General features: G+C 43.1%; 1 protein-coding gene across 1 annotated transcript in view; it reads right to left on the bottom strand.

The window, feature by feature from the left end:
* The window catches only part of itfg2 (integrin alpha FG-GAP repeat containing 2), a 115,279-nt gene extending 98,537 nt beyond the window's left edge, over positions 1-16,742 (bottom strand). The window contains exons 1-3 of the mRNA XM_078568205.1: positions 16,231-16,742; positions 14,518-14,613; positions 12,901-12,942 (exon numbers count right to left, since the gene is read on the bottom strand). Coding sequence (XP_078424331.1) covers positions 12,901-12,942; positions 14,518-14,613; positions 16,231-16,326 — 234 coding nt within the window. The 5' untranslated portion in view covers positions 16,327-16,742. The remainder of the gene's footprint in view (positions 1-12,900; positions 12,943-14,517; positions 14,614-16,230) is intronic.
* Between the last annotated feature and the right edge of the window lie 2,147 nt (positions 16,743-18,889).

An 18,889-nucleotide genomic window follows, 5' to 3' on the forward strand; every position in this document is an offset into this window, starting at 1 on the left:
ACATTTACTTTTCTTCGTTTGTGGTCTATTTGCTCTAAGACGAAGGTATTTGGACACATTCAGCATTAATGTTATTAGAACTCCAAGGTGTCTCAACTCATCCTTAGCCATTTAAACACTTGATTGAGTGCCTATGCATTGGGGATGCGGTAGCATAGTGATAATGAGAGGCCCAGGCTAAGGCTCTGGGAACGGGTTCAAATCCCACCACAGCCACAGATGGATTTTAAATAATTAATAAAAGTTTGGAATTAAAAGTTAGTCCCAAAAATGAAACCATCGTTGATTGTTGTAAAAACCCACCTCGATCACTAATGTCCTTCAGGGATGGAAATCTACCTTCCCTACTTGGCCTGATCGAGGGGAATGTGAAGCAGGTGTGGAGGCACGTGAAGCTGTTGACAGCTCAAGCCAGCCCAGCCTCCTGGACAGACACAAGCTCCTGGCATCACATGAGCCTGAAGGAAACCTCATGTGATTAATGTTTCCACTTTTATTTCGGGTATTATTAATTTACACACCAACAGTAATATGGTTGTCTCTTAAATGCCCTCTGAAATGGCCTAGCAAGCCACTCATTGGCTTGGATACAATCACTACAAAAAAGGAATGAAGCCAGATGGACCACTCAGCATTGACCTAGGCACCAGAAACTACAACGGCACACCTGCCCCTGTCTACCCTGCAAAGTTCTCCTTACTAACATCTGATGGTTTATGCCAAAATTTGGAGAGCTGTCTCACAGGCTAGCCAAGCAACAGTTTGGCATAGTCATACTCACCGAATCATACCTTACAGTCAATGTCCCAGATAATTCAATCACCATCCCTGGGTATGTCCTGTCCCAACAGCGCAGTGGTATACAGTCAGGAGGGAGTTGCCCTGGGAGTTCTCAACATTCACTCTGGCTCCCATAAAGTCTCATGGCATCAGGTCAAACATAGATAACGAAACCTCCTGCTGATTACCCCCTACCACCCACCCTACCCCCCTCAGCTGATAAATCAGTACTCCTCCATGTTGGAGACCTATTGGAAGAAACACAGAGGGTGGCATGGGCACAGAATGTACTCTGGGTGGGGGTCTTCAAAGTCCATCATCAAGAGTGACTCCATAGTACAATTATGGACCGAGCTGGCAGAGCCCTGAAGGACATAACTGCTAGACTGGGCCTTTGGCAGGTGGTGAGGGAACCAACGAGAGAAAAAAAACTTACTTGCCCTCGTCTTTACCAATTTATATGTTGCAGATGCATCTGTCCATGACAGTATTGGCAGGGGTGACCACCGCACGTTCCATGTGGAGACAAAGTCCTATCTTCACTTGGAGGACATCTTCCATCATGTTGTGTGGCATAGATTCAAGATAAGTGGCAGAAGGTGAAAGGGGGACATGAAGAAGAACTTTTTTACGCAGAGGTAGTGGGTGTCTGGAATTCACTGCCCAAGTTGGTGGTAAAGGCAGAAACTTTAAACTCCTTTAAAAAGTACCTGGATCTGTACCTAAAGTGCTGTAAGCTGCAGGGGTATGGGCTGGGTGCAGGAAGGTGGGATTAGAAAGGGAACCTGGGTGTCTTTGGGCTGGCATGGATAAGATGGGCCGAATGGCCTCCTTCTGTGCTGTAACTTTTCTATGTTTCTATGGTTCTACCACTGTGCTAAATGGAATAGATTAGAGCAAACCTAGCAACTCAAAACTGGGTATCCATGAGGCGCTGTGGGCCTGAATTGTATTCAGCCACAATCTGTACACTCATCACAGTATCTTTACAGTGCAGAAGGAGGCTATTCGGCCCACTGAGTCTGTACTGGCTCTCTGAAAGAGCATTCCACCTAGTCCCACTCCCCTGTCTTATTCCCGTAACCTTGCACATGATTTCTTTTCAGGTAGCAATCCAATTTCCTCTTGAATACCTCGATCAAACCTGCCTCCACCATCCTTTCAGGACGTTTGTCTCAGACTCCAACCACCCTCTGGGTGAAAAACTTTTTCCTCACATCACATTTACTCCTCTTGCCAATTATTTTGAATCTGTGCCCTCTAGTTCTTAATGTTCTCTTGAGTGGGAACAGTTTCTCACTATTTACCCTGTCCATACCCCTCAGGATCTTGAATAACTCTATCAAGTCTCCTTTCAGCCTTCTTTTCTCCAAGGAAAACAGTCCCAACCTCTCCAATCTATTCTCATAGCTACAGTTCTTCATCCCAGGAATCATTCTTGTAAATCTCCTCTAAACTCTCTCCAATGCCTTCACATCATTCCTCAGGAATGGCATCCAGAACTGGATGCAGTATTCCAGATGAGTCTCATCATGTCTCACACAAGTTCAACATGCCCTCCTTACTCTTGTACTCAATGCTCCTATTAATAAAGCCTAAGATACTGTATGCTTTATTAATTGCACTCGCCATCTTCAATGACCTATGTACATATACACTGAGGTCCCTCTGTTCCTGCACCTCCTATAGAGACTCTCCCTTTATTTAATACTGTCTCACCATATCTTTCCTGCCAAAACAAATCACCCCACACTTCTCTGCATTGAACTTCATTTGCCACTTGTCTGCCCAATCCACCAATGTCTATGTCCTTTTGAAGTTCAAGGCTATCCCCATCACAGTTGACAACATTTCCAAACTTCAAAATTTGCAGATGATACGAAATCATGCCCTGCACACCACAATCTAGGTCATTAATATATATCAGGAAGAGCAAGGGTCACAACACTGACCCCTGAGAAACTCTACTACAAACATTCCTCCAATCTGAAAAACAACAATTTATCACAACTCTCTTTTTCCTGTCACTCAGCCAATTTCTTATCCAAGTGCCTACTTTCCCTTTTATTCCATGACCTAGAATTTTGCTAACAAAACAACAAGTCTGTTGTGTGGCACTGTATCAAATGCCTTTTGAAAATCCATATACATCACGTCAACAGCGTTTCCTTTATCAACCTTCTCTATTACCTCCTCAAAAAACTCCAGGAAGTTAGTTAAATATGATTTTCCCTTGATGAACCCATGCTGGCTTTCCTTAATTATCCTGAACTTGTCTAAGTGATTATTGATTTTATCGTACTATAGTTTCCAGAAGTTTCCCTACCATAGAGGTCAAACTGACTTGCCTGTAGTTGCCAGCTTTATCCTTGCATCCCTTTTTGAACAAGGGTGTAACATTTGCAGTTCTTCTGTCCTCTGACACCTCCCTTGTGTCTAAGCAAGACTGAAAGATTATCACTAGTGCCTCTGCAATTTCCACTCTCAGTTCCCTCAGTACCATTGAATGCATCTCATCCAGTCTGGGTACCTTATCTACTTTAAGTAAAGATAGCTTTTCCAACACCTCCTTCCTCTCAATTGCAAGTTCTTCTGGTGTACCAGTTACCTCCTCTCTTACCTTGGCCTGGGTAGCAAGTTCTTTCTTTGTTAAGACAAATGCAAAGTACTCGTTCAATACCTCTGCTATTTCTCCAGCCACCACATGCAAGTCCCTTTTTTTGTCCCTAATTGGCTGTACTCTTTCTTTTACCACCCTTTTATTATTTACATGGGATTCCTTTTTATGTTTGCTGCCAGCCTCTTTTCATGCTCTCTCCTTGCTTTCCTTTTAGTTTTTTTCACTTCCCCTCTGGTCCTTCTATGTTCAGCCTGATTCTCCATTGTATTTTCTACCTGGCATCTGTCGTACACACAATTCTTCCTTTTCATCTTTACCTCTTGTCATCCAGGCCACTCTGGATTTATTTGTCCTACCTTTCCCCTTCAAGGGAATATACCTTGACATTGCCTGAAATACTTTTTCTTTGAAGGTGGCCCATTGTTCAGTCACTGTCTTTTCTGCCAACATTCGATTCCAACTCACTCAACTCAGATGCATTCTCATCCCATCGAAGTTGGCTTTCCCCCAATTAATTATCCCTGCTCTGGATTATTCTCTGCCCTTTTCCATGATTAACCTAAACCTTATGATAAAATGGTCACTATCCCCTAGAGGCTCTCCCACTTGATATTTGATCCACTTAGGCCAACTCATTCCCCAGAACCAGGTCCAAAAGTGCATGTCCTCTTATTGGACTGGAAACACACTGCTGTAGAAAATTATCTTGAACACATTCCAGGAACTCTTGCCCCTCTTGTCTTATTCCTATCCTTGTCTATATTTGGATAATTGAAGGCCCCCATTATGATTACTCTATAACTCTTGCACATCTCTAATTTCTTTGCAAATTTGTTTCTCTGCATCCTTTCCACTAATTGGTGGTCTATATACTACACCAATCAATGTTATTGCACCTTTCCCATTCCTTACCTCTAGCCAGAGAGATTCTGTCCTTGGCCCCTCTGGAACATCCTCTCTCTCCAGTACTGTAATGCCACCTTTAGCCAATATTGCCACTCCCCCTCCTTTACTTCCTTTTCTGTATCACCTAAACACCTTGTACCCAGGAATATTTAACCTCCAGTCCTGCCCCCTTCTTTGAGCCCAGTCTCTGTTATATCAATAACATTGACAAATTCCATTTGTCAACCTGTGCCTGCAGTTCACCAATCTTTCCCGCTTATTCTGACCCCAACTAATAACTTACTGTTGCCTACTGTGATTCTATCAAACTCTCCAAGCACTCTATCTACCTTGATGCAACTCTCTGATATATCATCATCAGTTGATACTTCACTACTTCCCACTGCCAGTTTTTCTCCTCTGCATTCTGAATTTCCCCCCAGGTTCCCTTCCCCTGCCAATCTAGTTTAAACCCTCCCCAACAGCACTGGTAAACCTCCCCGCGAGTACACTAGTCCCAGCCCTGTTAAGGTCTAACCCATCCCTCTTTTACAGGTCCCACCTGCCCTAGAACCAATCCCAATGTGTCAGAAATCTAAAGCCCTCCCTCCTACTCCATTTCTCCAGCCACATGCTGAACTGCTCAATCTTCCTATTATGTTCACTAGCACATGACACTGGGTGTAACCCAAAGATTACTGCTCTTGTAGTCCTGCTTTTTAATTCCCTTCTTAACTCTCTAAAATCTGTTTTCAGGACCTCTTCCATTTTCCTAACTATGTCATTGGTCCCAATGTGGACCACAACCTCTGGCTGTTCACCCGCCCCCAAAAGAACGTCCTACAGCTACTCTGTGACATCCCTGGCCCTGGCACCAGGGAGACAACATATCATCCTTGAGTCACTTCTATGGCCACAGAAATGCCTGTCTGCTCCCCCAAACTATGGAATCCCCTACTACTATGGCACTTCCACTCTTCCTCCTCCCTTCCTGTGCAGATGAGCCGCTTATGGTGCCACAGACTTGGCTCTTGCTACAGTCCTCTGAGGAACCATCTCGTTCACCAATATCCAAAATGGAAAAGCAGTTAGAGAGTGAGATAGCCTCAGGGGATTCCTACACTATCTGCCTGTTTCTGTTAGATACTCTGGCGGTCACCCATTCCCTCTCTGCCTGTGTACTTCTTAGCTGCAGTGTGACCACCTCTCTAAACGTGCCATCCACGCAATCCTCAGCTTTGTGAATGCACCAGTGACTACAGCCACCACTCAAGCTCTGCAACTCGGAGTTCAAGTTTCTGCAGCTGGTGACACTTCCAGCAGATATAGTCATCGAGGGCACTTTGTGCCTGCACGACTTCCCACATCCTGCAAGATGCACGTTTCACATGGCTGAGCTGCACTGACATACCTTACACTTTATATAAAGTGCTTACTACAGTATTTACTCATTTATTTTAATTATCTTAATTTAGAATAATTCCTACGTGTACTACAATTTACTGTGTTTATCTCAGTCTCGCCCCTTCTCGTGCTCTTTTACCCGACCCCTCTCTGTCTCGCTCCTTCTCGCACTCTTTTAACTCCCAGCTCCGCTCCATGGCAGGCATATCCCTCGCTCTACCATTACCATCAATAGATAATCATGGTTCAATGAAGAGTGCAGGAGAGCATGCCAGGAGCAGCAGCAAGCATACTAAAAATGATGTGTCAACCTGGTGAAGCTTCAACACAAGACTGCTTACATGCCAAACAGTAGAAGCAGCATGGGATAGACAGAGCTAAGCAATCCCACAGTGAATCTAAGCTCTGCAGTCCTGCATATCCAGTCATGAGCTGTTGTGGACAATTAAGCAACTAACCAGAAGAGGAGGCTCCACAAATATTCCAATCCTCAATTATGGAGGAGCCAGTACATCAGTGCAGAAGACAAGGTTGAAGCATTTGCAGGCATCTTCAGCCAGAAGTTCCAAGTGGGTGATCAATCACGGCCTCCTCCTCCTTGGGTTGCCAGTCTTCTGCCAATTCGATTCACTCCACCTGAAGGAACTGGATACTGCAAAGGCTATGGGCCCTGACAACATTCCGACAGTAGTACTGAAGATATGCTCCAAAGCTAGCTGCGCCCCTAGCCATACAATAGTACAACTTCAGTCCCAGTACAACAATAACACTGGCACCTATCTGACAGGTATGTCCTGTCCACAAAAAGCAGGACAAATCCAATCCAACTAAATACTGCCCCTCCTGCACCATGCCTTGAGCCACACATTGGCCCTCCCGATCTTCCTATTATTACTCCTCTCCTTGCAAGTGGCATTAGGAGCAATCAAGAGATTACTACATTGTTCTAATGAAGAGTCATACAGACCCAAAACGTTAACTCTGTCTTCCTCTCCACAGATGCTGAGTTTTTCCAGCAATTTTTGTTTTTGTGCAAGAGATTACTACCTTTGATATCCTGCTTTTTAACTTCCTATCTCCTGAAAATATGAACGTAGGACCTCAATACCTACCCTTACTCCACCATTACTAACAATGCTATGGGACCAACCTTGGTTCAATGAGGAGCGTCGGAGGGTACAACAGGCACACCAGTCATACCTAAAAATTAAGTGCCTACAACACAGGACTATGCATACTAGAGACAGAGCTAAGCAATCCCTCAGCCAATGGGTCAGATCAAAGTTCTGAAGTCCTGTCACATTCAGTTATGAAAGTTAGCAGATAATTAACTGGAAGAGGAGGCTCCAAATAATATTCCCATCCTCAATAATGTCAGAACCCAGCAAAAGATAAGGCTGAAGCATTTGCAACCATCTTCACCCAGAAGCGGATGATTCATTTTGGCTCCTCCCCATCATCACAGATGATAGTATTCAGATAATTTGATTCATTCCAAGTGATATCATGAAACGGCTGAAGGCACTGGATATAGCAAAGGTTATAGGCCCTAGCAGCATCTTGGCTGTAGTACTAGAGACTTGTGCTCCAGAACTAGCCGCTCCCTTAGCCAAGCTGTTCCAGTGCAGCTACAAGACTGGCATTGCTCGACAATGTAGAAAATACCCAGGCATATCCTGTCCACAAACAGCAGGACAAATACCACCCTATCAGTCTGCTCTCAATCATCAGCAAATTGATGGTAGTTGTCATTGACAGAGCTATCAAATAGCACTTACTCAGCAATAATCTGCTCACCGATGGTATGTGGGTTAGGCCAAGGGCACCCAGCTCCAGACCTCATTAGCCCATATTTGTAACAAGGCTGTAAAGAGCTGAATGCCAGAGATGAGATGAAAGTGATTGCCCTTGATATCGAGGCAGAATCTGACTGGGTGTGGCATCAAGGAGCTGTAACAAATTCAATGGGAATCAGGGGGAAAACTCTCCATTGGTTGGAATCATACATATGTTACAGGTAGGGTAGCAGAGATAAACTGAAACCCCTAATTCCCCTTCCCTTCTGTCTGTAATCAGTGTAGTTTATTTTTGAAAAAGCTAATGTGTATGTTCCAAAACAACTCTTAGTGTGCAATCAATTTACAAGTCACCAGCAACAGACTTTCATGGATTTAAACAAAGAGGATTTAAACAAAGAGGATTGTTTATTCACACACTTACTCTAGGAAGTCTAACACTACCTCAATCAAACATCACACATCCAAAAAAGATACAATTAAAAGAGGTGGTGCACTTCTACAAGAATTAGAGAGAATTTAAAAGGCTTTTAAGCCTCGCAATTCTTGAAAGACAAGATGGCACAGCCTCTCTCTGTAGCTGTGGTATTGTTGATGTTGGTCTGCAGACTGTCCAGATCTCTTCAGGGTTTTGGAATAAAAGATTTTCAGTATCAGAGAACAGTTTCTATCACATGATTAATTGATAGAAGGCAAAAGGTGGCCTTTCAGCCATAAAGAATTAGTTTCAGTCACATGGTCAAAAACCATTAATGGTCAATAGAAGGTAAATGGTAGTCTTTCGCACTTCAATTGTGGATAACTGGTCTCAATAACTTTTCTTTGTTACATCGCAAACCTGGAGTCAGAGTCCAGGAGTCTGTTGTCTCTGTGTTTTGGAGTAAGCTTCGCCAATAGTAGGTGTGAAATTCCAGAGGAGTGCTGTTTAAGCATGGCCATTCAAAGGGAAGACTCTCGCCCATTATAGTTCAATTCAGAACTTTCTGGAAGCTTGTTAGTTTGTTGAAATTGCAAAAGGTCATCTCTTGGCAGCCATCTTAACAGTTCATCAGGGTTCATTTTAAAAGGAATACAGCTTTTAAAAATTTGTAATGTTTTCATTCCTGTACTGGCATGACACCTAGCACAAAGGAAGATGGTTGTTGTTTTTGGAGGACAATAATCTCAGCTCCAGGACATTGCTGCAGGAGTTCCTCAGGTAGTGTGCTAGGCCCAACCATCTTCAGCTGCTTCATCACATTAATGGCCAGTGATACACAATACACACCTTCCCTCCAACATAAAGGTCAAAAGTGGGGATGCTTGCTGATTACAAAGTGTACAGTATCATCCGCAACTTCTCAGATACTGAAGCAGTTTGTGGCTGCACGCAGCAAGATCTGGACAATATTCCAGCTTTGGCTGATAAGTGTCAAGTAACATTTGCGCCACATAAACGCCAGGCAACGAGAATCTAACTATCTCGCCTTAACTATCAATGGCATTACCATGGATGAATCCCCCACTATCAACATCCTGGGGATTATCATTGTCCAGAAAATGAACTGGACCAGCCACATAGATATTGTGACTCCAAAGAGTTCAGAGGCTGGGAATTCTGTCCACCATCTACAAGGCAGAAGTCAGGAGTGTGATGGAGTACTCTCCACCTGGCTGAGTGCAACTTCAATAACACTCAAGAAACTTAAGAATAACCTAGACAAAGTAGCCACTTGATTGACACTCTATCCACTGCCTTAAACATTCACTCTCTCCATTATCAATGCACAATGGCAGCACTGTTTACCATCTACAAGATGCACTGCAGCAACTCAACAAGGCTCTTTGACAGCACCTTCCAAAGCCACCTAGAAGAACAAGGGCAGCAAATGCGTAGGAACATCACCATCTGGAAGTTGCCCTCCAAGTCACACACCATCCTGACTTGGAACTATATCACCATTACTTCTTTATTGCTGGGTCAAAATCCTGGAACTCCTTCCTTAACAGAACTGTGGGTGTACCTACACCACAAGAACTGCAGCAGCTCAAAAAGATGTCTCCCCACCACCTTCTCAAAAGCAATTAGGGATGGACAACAAATGGTGCCCTAGCCAGTTATGGCCCCATCCCAAGAACTAATTAAAACAAAAATCTTGAATGTTGATGTAGGTTCTGCTACAACCAGGATTGAAGCAGAACCTCACCCCCGCCCCCTTCTCTCCTGATTGTAACCCTGAAAGCGAACTCCACAGCCTCACAACTGGTCCCCGGGAGAGGTTCCCACAATTTGTTATGATCCTGGATGAGGTACCCCAAATTGATATGCTCCTGGGTGAGGGGGGATGAACTGGCTCCCTTTCTTTATTCAATCCCCATGGTTGGTCACAACAAGGTTAATTTGAAAAGGATCTCTTCCCTCATGGATACCTTTTCCCAGTCCAAATGTATTTATGTTTTAAAAGGGGTCAATTTAACCAGGCTTTCTTGAATCAAAGAGTGAGTTTGTTAGTTGCTTAACATGAGAAAAAAAATAAAAACGCAATACACAGATTAGAAATGAGAAATTGGGTCCAAAAGTAAAAGTTTAAAAATATATATGAATCCGTCCTTTGGCTTGTCCGTGAGGAGTAGATAGTGAAATGTTGCAGCCGTTAAATTGGGGTGATTCTGGTAGTGTTGACTTTGGCAGCTGGTTTTGGAGATTCTTGCTTGAGCAGCTTAGTTGAAAGGAGTTGTCCTCTTTACTTTTCGACTGTGGCTTTGCTGATTTGTGACTTGTTTCCAGCAATCAGAGGAGTTTTTTTTACCTGCAAGCGCAGGGATGCCCAGTTGGTGTTCTTCAGCTGTGACATTCACAGCACGTACACGCCAGAACAGAACACCAGGCTAGTACACAGAACTAGGGTTGCAGTTGGTTTTTCTAAACCCCTTTCCTTGTGTATTCCTGGAAGGGAAAAAACAAACATGCCTTTCACCCAGGTCTGTTTTCTTTTCAACTCAGTTCATGTTCACAGTCTGGGATATACCTCAATAGGGGGTGGTTTCAGCTGAGATGGTAATCATTTTCCATTATCTCTGCAATCACAGGAGATTACAGTTCAGTTTGCATTGTTTCTTTTCCTTTGAAGTGTCTCTGTCTGAAGTAGGCCATGTCACACCTTTTAGGTGCGACATTCCATTCTCTCCAAGCTAGTTGGTCAAGTCATCCACATAGGAATTTTCCAGCAAGTGGTTATCTTACAGTCTCAGCCAGCTTTTGCTTGTATGTCCTTTTTTAAAAAAACACAGGTCTTACTTAAAATGTTCAATATGTCCATAAGTAATTTGCAGATAAGATCCATGGTCATGACATAACTCTGAGTGAAGAAGTTTTGCCTGCCCTCAGTTCTAGGTTTCTTATGATTAATCTTATTTCTATGGCCACTCATTCTTGACCAGTCAGCTACTAGAAGCAATCTGTTTCTATCTACCCAGTTCAATCCTTTCATAATCTTAAACACCTCAATTATGCTGCTCTTTTGCTTACAGGATTCCATGCAAAGTACCCCTTAATAGTACAGTCATGCATGTAAAATAGGTGCATTCACTTCAGGACCCTCCAAGTAACATAGATCCTTCCTGTCTCATGTTTCCAGCTGCTGCAGACCTGGAATACTCTATTCACTCTACCTTCATCACCGCCCTTTGCTTTCATAGGAGAATGGGTTTCTGCTGCGTAGGTAGCTACCCTATACAACACCTCCTATAACAGGACTTGAGTGATAGGAGGAAACTTTATTCATATTCATGCTCTGAAGCATTATTCAGGCATGCAGCTCAGTCAACGTTTCCTGCAGTTGGTCAATGTTTTACTTCTGCAAGCAAAACTTTAGCCAAAATAAGAAGTCTTCTGCCCATCAATGGCAAACAGCTGTCATATTATGCTGCCTTGACTAATTTCCCAGCCAATCACCCATAGAATTGCCCTTAGGCCTAACCAAGATGAATTAAGAATGCACACAGTATGATGTGTTCCAAAAGAACACAGACAAATTGCACTGGGCTCCATTTAACTGCATGGTAATATTTAACTAAAGATTTAGTTAATTTTCATCTTCTGGCCTGACTAAAAGGTCAGCAGATACATTTCACAGTGCCTGTTCCACTCCTGTTCATGGCATTCCGAAAATACTTCCTGATACATGCACCATTTTTCTGTTCCTTTCATACTTTCCAAACTTGCACCAGTTGTAGAAATTATCTCATCTCTTTCTGGGAGTATGGTGGGGAGGTGGGTACTAGACTGTTTCACCTTATTGTAATTGCACGAGGGAAGGCCTGGATTGGGAGGAAGCTGAAGTCAGAACATGCAGCTCTGACTGTGTTATTCAAACTTAATTCCCCTGTGCTACACGTATTTATTGATCATTGCTCGGTTGTAATTCTGAGTGCATTACCTAATATTGCTTCTTTGTTTGTATTTAGCACTAAATTTCAGCAGAAATGCTCCAAGGACAGCAGCAGCTGGAGTTAGTATGATGGCAGAGACAGCACCAGAACTCAAACTCAGAGCACATCAGAAAGGAAAGCTCAGGTTTCAACTTAAGCATGTGCAATGGAGCAATGAGAGCTACTGACAAACTGCGCATTCACAGAGAAATACCGTGGGACATCATGCTGGTGCACTTAAGAGGGGAACAATTACAAGTTAATACAGAGGTGGATAGTTAGTTTGGAGACCGAACAAAACTCAAGCCGAGGCTTCTCCAGTGCAAAGAAAAGTGCAGGACGTTTTAACCTATCAAATGTAATATTCTTTCAAAAATGTTATTTTAAATTTTACGCATTTGTTATAAATGTAATTATCAAATAGTGGGTATAATTTGCTAAACGCAACATGGCTGTTAAACAATTAAAAACAACTATTAAGCAATCTGATTGTTCAACTTTCTTGTAATTACTCATTTGTAGGGAGTGATTACTGCTTCATTTTGAGTCTGTTGCAATATTTCTTAGTCTCTTTATATTTTGATATTTATATTAATCTTGATTTTTTTTCCTATGAATACATTTTGAGGTGTAGCATCTTAAGGTGTTGACCACTGCCCTTGAAATGTGATATTCTTCAGAGTGCACTATACACAAGACTTTTATATACAGAGTGCTAGATAATTTTTGCTTTGAAAGTCACCTTAGATAGAAATAAAAGTTCAAATAAAAAGTTGATCTGAAACACTCACTATTTCGCTACCTACAGATGCTGCCTGACCTGCTGAATGTTTCCATCATTTCCTGTTTTTATTTAAAAAGTTCATGATGTACTCCATTTTGTTGCTACAAAAATCATTTTCCCAGCTATCTTCATCTCTAAAATCCACTGTAGATCTGAAAATTACAACTTTCTCAAAGAAACTATTAGCAATTAATTTAGGACTTCAACATGTGATATCATACCTTCCCTTTGTTGCAGATATCTCCTACACCAACGCAAGTTACCTAAAAAAGAAAGCGGAGCAGATGAAGCGACACTTATACTTTTATCCAGCAATATTAATTTGGCACTATATAGTTAGCGTGCCCAAATTATTTCGCCATTACAAACAATGGGAAATTTTATTTGAATCCAGTTTCTCAATTAGGATGTCTCTAGTGACAGCCCTAAATCCACCAATTTATTCTCATATATGTAACATGTGAAAAACTGACCAGTGACATTAAGAGAGGATAAAACACAGGTATTATGAAGAAAATCTTTTAAAAAACATAATTCTTCTCTTTGAAAGAGAAGGGAATTGTGATAAGCACCAAAGATGTAGAAGTATAAGCGCCAAGTGTAAAGGAACTTATTCAGAGTTATAATTTTAATATTTACCATTTGAAAAAGTTTGAGGATTCAAATCACATTGCTCTTTCAGCAGAACATGTCTATTGACCATATTGGCAAAAAAATTAATTTAGTAACCCTGGGGCCAAAATATTAAGTGGGTCCTCAAAACCTAGAATTTAAACATAGGAAATGTTCTGCACATTAAAACATTACACATCTGAAACTGCTTATTAATGTTCACTTTCGTATTTCAGTTAAAGAGAGAATTCTTCTATGAGAGCTCTATTTGTATTCGAAACACTTCAAAATAACAAGGATTACATTCTAAATCCTTATATTTCAATTTGGTAAGAGAGAAAACCAAGAGGAAAGAGGGAGAAAAAGCTCACATTTATATAGTCACAGAACTTTCTCAGAATGTCCTAAATTACTTCCCATCTAATGAGTTACATAACAGTAACTGTACTCCAAACTAAGTGACAAGGCAATCAATTTATACACAGCAAGATCTCACAAACTGCATGTTAAAGTGAATGACCTCCTTTTGGTGACAGGAATGTTGGTCAAGAGTCAAGGAACATTCCCTGCCATCAAAATTTCAAATTTGATAATGGGGCCTTTTACATCCATAAGCAAACAGAGCCTTTACTTGAAAGAGTGGGCCTGTGACAAGGAAGGAAGAAGAAAGCTGGCATTTCTTCCGTTGAAAAATGGTGACCAAAGACTAGGAATAAAAACTATATAAACAGTACAAATATGAAAGGAATAAAATCATAAGGCTCGGGGTTAACAGCTCAAAAATGAACCATCTTTAATAAAAACAGTAAAAAGAATAAAGTAGGCACCCATTCTGCTCCAGTAAATGGCCATTTCTGATCACCTTTGGCTTCTCTCTGCAAATGCTTCAATTTAGCTGTAATTTACCATAGCAGGACAGTGAAGACAGGCTCTCTGTAGCAAATTACTGCCCTCTGCTCTATGCCTCCCCACAAGAGCAGGACTGAGGTTTGATCCCTGACTCTTTGCTATTTATAGGCAATAACCCATATTCTACCATTCCTAGCACAGAGGAAAACTGTGAAGAAAATAATTGGAGCAGGTATCTTTCTTATTTCAGACTTTCAAATCTCCTATTCTTTTGGGACTTGAATGAGGTACAAAGGGAAGGAAAGATGAAAATGAATCAGCCTGATTTTGTAACAAAAGAAAAAACCCAGCAATGAACACAAAGCTTTAATACATACCATTCCTATGCAAGATCGGGTAATCCATGGCTTGCAGTCATCGCTCTTATACACATACAGTTTCCCACTGGTATCCCCAACCACAAGCTCATTCAACTGTAACAGAAGCAGAAGGAAAATTAAAGCAATCAATGGAAGATTTATTAGCAATGGATTCCATCCATCAAAGATTTTGCTTTGGGTTCAAAATCTGTTTTCAGAGGACTTCATAGCAAAGGCCAAAATGCTATCAGTCTAAATTAGAACTGGATGTATGATGCTTTGCTTGATGGCCCATTGAGAGACTATTTTAAAGTTATGCTTCTTGATCAGTTGTGGCTCTCAATTTGAAAAGTTCCTGTAAATAGAAGGGGCTCAGTCAGTCATTGTACAGTTCTATTAAATAAAAAGGGTGTTAGCCTGTCACTGAGGCAGGTTTCAGTAAATAGAAGGATTTCCATCCATCACCGGTACAGTTCCTGTAAAAAGATGGATACTGGGCTGTCACTGGTGCTATTCCAAAAAAAAGGTCTCAATTCGTCATTGGTAGTTTCTGTAAATGGAATAGGTCACACCCTCTCACTGGTACATTTTCACTAATAATGAGGTGGACCCTGTCTGTTACTGCTACAGTTCCTGTCAACATAGAGAACCCCAGCTTGTCAAAGGTATAGTTTTCATTAACAGAAGTGGTCCCAGCCTGGCCCTGGTACAGTTCCTCTAAATAGAAAGTCAAAGTTTGTCACTGGTGTAGCCCCATCAATGGTACCGTTTTCATAAATAGAGCAGATCCTGGCCTATAACTGGTATATTTCTCCCAGGTAATGACAGTCCCAACCTGTCACTGGTATAGATCACTGGAATATAAAAGGGCTGCAGCCTCTCACTGAAACAATTCCGTTAAATACAAACATGGTCCATGGCCTGTCCATGGCATAGTTCCTATCAAGGCAGAGAAAACCCCAGCTTGTCACTGGCACAGTTGGTGTAAAAAGAGAGAACAATGGGAAGGCATTTTTATATTTTCTCTAAAAAGATGCCTTGGTTGTCCCTAGTAACAGTTCCTGAAAATTGAGGGATCACGGCATGTCACAAAGAGTGTTACCAAAAAATGAGCAGATAGTGACTGAGCTTTCACTGCTTTGCTTGTCACTGCCTCAGTTGCTGTCAGTAGAAGAGTTCCCAGGCAGTCACTGGGATACCCCTGTAAACAGAGTCCATGCCTATCACAGGTGCTGTTCCTGTCAATAGAAAAGGGCCAGGTTGTCACTAGCACACTTCCTAAAAATCAGACTCCCAGTCTGTTTCTAGTAGAATTCCTGCAATTAAGTCCCCGCCTATAAATGCCACAGTTGCTGTAAATATTATGAATCTGCTCCAGTCACTGGCACAGTTCTTGTAAAGGCACTGCTGCAGTTCCTACTAAGAATGCAAGCTTGTCATTGGTACAATTCCTGTTAATAGAGGCGGTCCCGACCTGTCGCTGGCACAGTTCCTGTTAATAGAGGAGTGTCATTGGAAGTTCCTGCTATAACAGAGGGGGGGGTCCATGCCCATCATTGGAACAATTCCTGCTAATGGAAGCAGTCCTGGCCTGTCGCTGGCAGATTAATAGAGGGGGTCCTGATCTCTCATTGGTACAATTCCTGTAGTTAAATCCTGTTAACTGGGGTATAACAGTCTCCCAGGTCATATCTGGAAATAAGGATACGGGGCTGTACCCAAACCATTTACCCCGTCGTTGTCGGTGTCTCCCAGACAGATGGCCTGTGTAAACAGGTTTCCGCTGAAATCCAGCGCCACTCTCTCCACATAACTGACGGACCTCATGGCGCCGGCAAAGCTCGGCAGCGCTTCTTGTATCAGTGGCTCCCGCCCATCGCTCGTGCTTAGCCGCCGGTCACGGCTGCCGCTCGCGTTCAGACCCTGGTGACGGTTCCCTCCCGCCGCTCGTGCTCGCGCTCAGCCCTCAATGACGGCTCCATCCCGGCGCTCGTGCTCGCGTTCAGCCCCTGGTGACGGTTCCCTCCCGCCGCTCGTGCTCGCGCTCAGCCCTCAATGACGGCTCCCTCCCGGCGCTCGTGCTCGCGTTCAGCCCCTGGTGACGGTTCCCTCCCGCCGCTCGTGCTCGCGTTCAGCCCCTGGTGACGGTTCCCTCCCGCCGCTCGTGCTCGCGTTCAGCCCCCTGGTGACGGCTGCCGCTCAAGAGCAGCGGACTCCGGCCATTTCTATGGTTACGGCTGATCCCGCGTGACATCGTCAGGTTATTTTTACAGCACTGCATCCGGCGGTTTGAATTACGGAAGGCGGCAAACCAAGTGCAGGTGAAAATGAGATTTTAAACGTTAGGAATTACAGAGAGAATTGGGTTGAGAGGGGACAAGGTCAGATCTGTGTATATAATAATGAAGGAGATGGTGGTACTGTGGTCAGCGTCAATAAAAAGCATATAGTTAGTCGGCCAACCTAGACGCAGGAGAATAATTGTGGCTAATCGTGGAAGAGATTCCTTTTTTGAGGGACGAAGGGGGAGATAACGAGGAACACCAATGAATGGTTAAGAAGGTACCCTGAGAGTACCTGCCCCCCCACCCGAGAAAAGGGCTTCAGACGAGGAATGGAAATGCTGGACACTGCGAGTGCTGGAATTCTGAAATAAAAACAGTGTTGGAAGTGCGGGCCTGGCAGCATCTGTGGAGAGAAACAGAGTTAACGGCCTATAACTTCCGAGCTCCAGGGCAGTGTATCTGCAGGGTACCCCAGAGATGTGCCAGGGAAACTCCCTGGAAGGTCCCAAGTAAGGATTGCACCATGGAAGTTCAAACTTCCTTTGAGCAATTGCCCTGCACTGGGAACCATCCTATAAACGCGATTTAAATCGCAAAATTCAGATGGTTCCGACTGTCATACAGCAGTACTTGGGAACCTGCTGTACTGGAGTGATCTTGCCCAGCCTAAGTTAGAAGGTTGGGCAAGATGGAAACAGCTTAATTTTAAGGTAAAACTAGGAGCGGAGTGACAAGATGACTCAATTGCCACTCCACCAGAAGTTAAAGGCCAATGTTTCAAGTCACATATGACTCTTTTATTCCAGATTTCCAGCATCACCAGTGTTTTGCTTTTACTTTAATTCACTGCCACTTCTCTTCCAGGAATTACTTTAAGAAGTTCTGCTCTTCTCTCTGTCGAGATTTCTGTTTGTCTCTTTTTCTTTGTTGCTTTCCAGTTCCTTTCTGGTATTTGCTGAGGTATTTACCAAAACTCACTTTCACAGCCTCATCTCTTTCCTCAGTGACCATCTCCAGCTATGACTTATTCCACGTGGATTCCAAATGAAGTTCCATCCTTCATGTTTGGAATCCACCCAGGACTACAAGTATCGCTAAGACATAACATTCCTCGGACTGCTGTTCTTGCCGCATCCTGATATCCACACTAGGTGCCACTTATACACACTCGACCTGTCTCTCCAGCAGCTCTGATTCAAATCTGTCCTGGTCCACAATTTCATTTTATCCTTCATCTCATCTGATGATTTAACAAAAACTTTTTATTTTCCTTTCAGGTGTTAAGGAACACAAGCTCCAACAACTCATGGATACTAATGCCCCTCCAGATTTTTCTTCCTCTTTACTTCCCTCTGACCCCATCCCTTCTAATTTTGCTGTGTATTCATAAAACCCTTTGACCTTCCCTTCTCTGATACTGAACCATCTGTACTTAGCACAGACTCTGCTTTATCACCTTGCCCCTACCTCAAATAATTTCAAGCTCGGCATGACATTGAACTCTTTTGTTCCCTTCGCCTCCATGCTCACTTCTTTGGCCAACAGTTCTTGGCCCACCAGTGAACCCTTTCACCTGCCTCCAGTATCCTCCCTCCACCTGGACCCCCTGCTCTGGCCTCTTACCCACTCGATCTTTTCATTGAGAACTGTTGGCATGACATCAACCTTCTTAATTTCTCTGCTCCCCTCACTCATTCTAATCGGGTTCCCTTTGAATTTGCTGCACTTCATTGTGTCAGGTCTAACCCTGACACTGTTATCAAACCTGCTGACAAGGATAGTACTGTTGTTACCAGGCGTACCCACCACTACCTTGCAGATGCTGAGCGCCTCTCAGACACTTCTTCCTAACTCCCCGGACCATGATCCCACCACCAAACATCAAGCTATTGTTTCCAGGACTGTCACTGACCTTGTCGACTCTGGAGATCTTCCCTCCACTGTTTCCGACCCTGAACGTCCCACTTCTACCTCTTTCCCAAATTCCACAAACAGGGTTGTCCTGAAAGACCCATCATTTCAGCCTGTTCCTGCCCCACTGAACTTAAAAGTTTAAAAAAAAGCTGTGTTCTGAATTAGTCATATTTGACTCGATATGTTAACTC

Source organism: Cetorhinus maximus, chromosome 22 (genome assembly GCF_964194155.1).
Source record: "Cetorhinus maximus chromosome 22, sCetMax3.hap1.1, whole genome shotgun sequence".
NCBI lineage: Eukaryota > Metazoa > Chordata > Chondrichthyes > Lamniformes > Cetorhinidae > Cetorhinus > Cetorhinus maximus.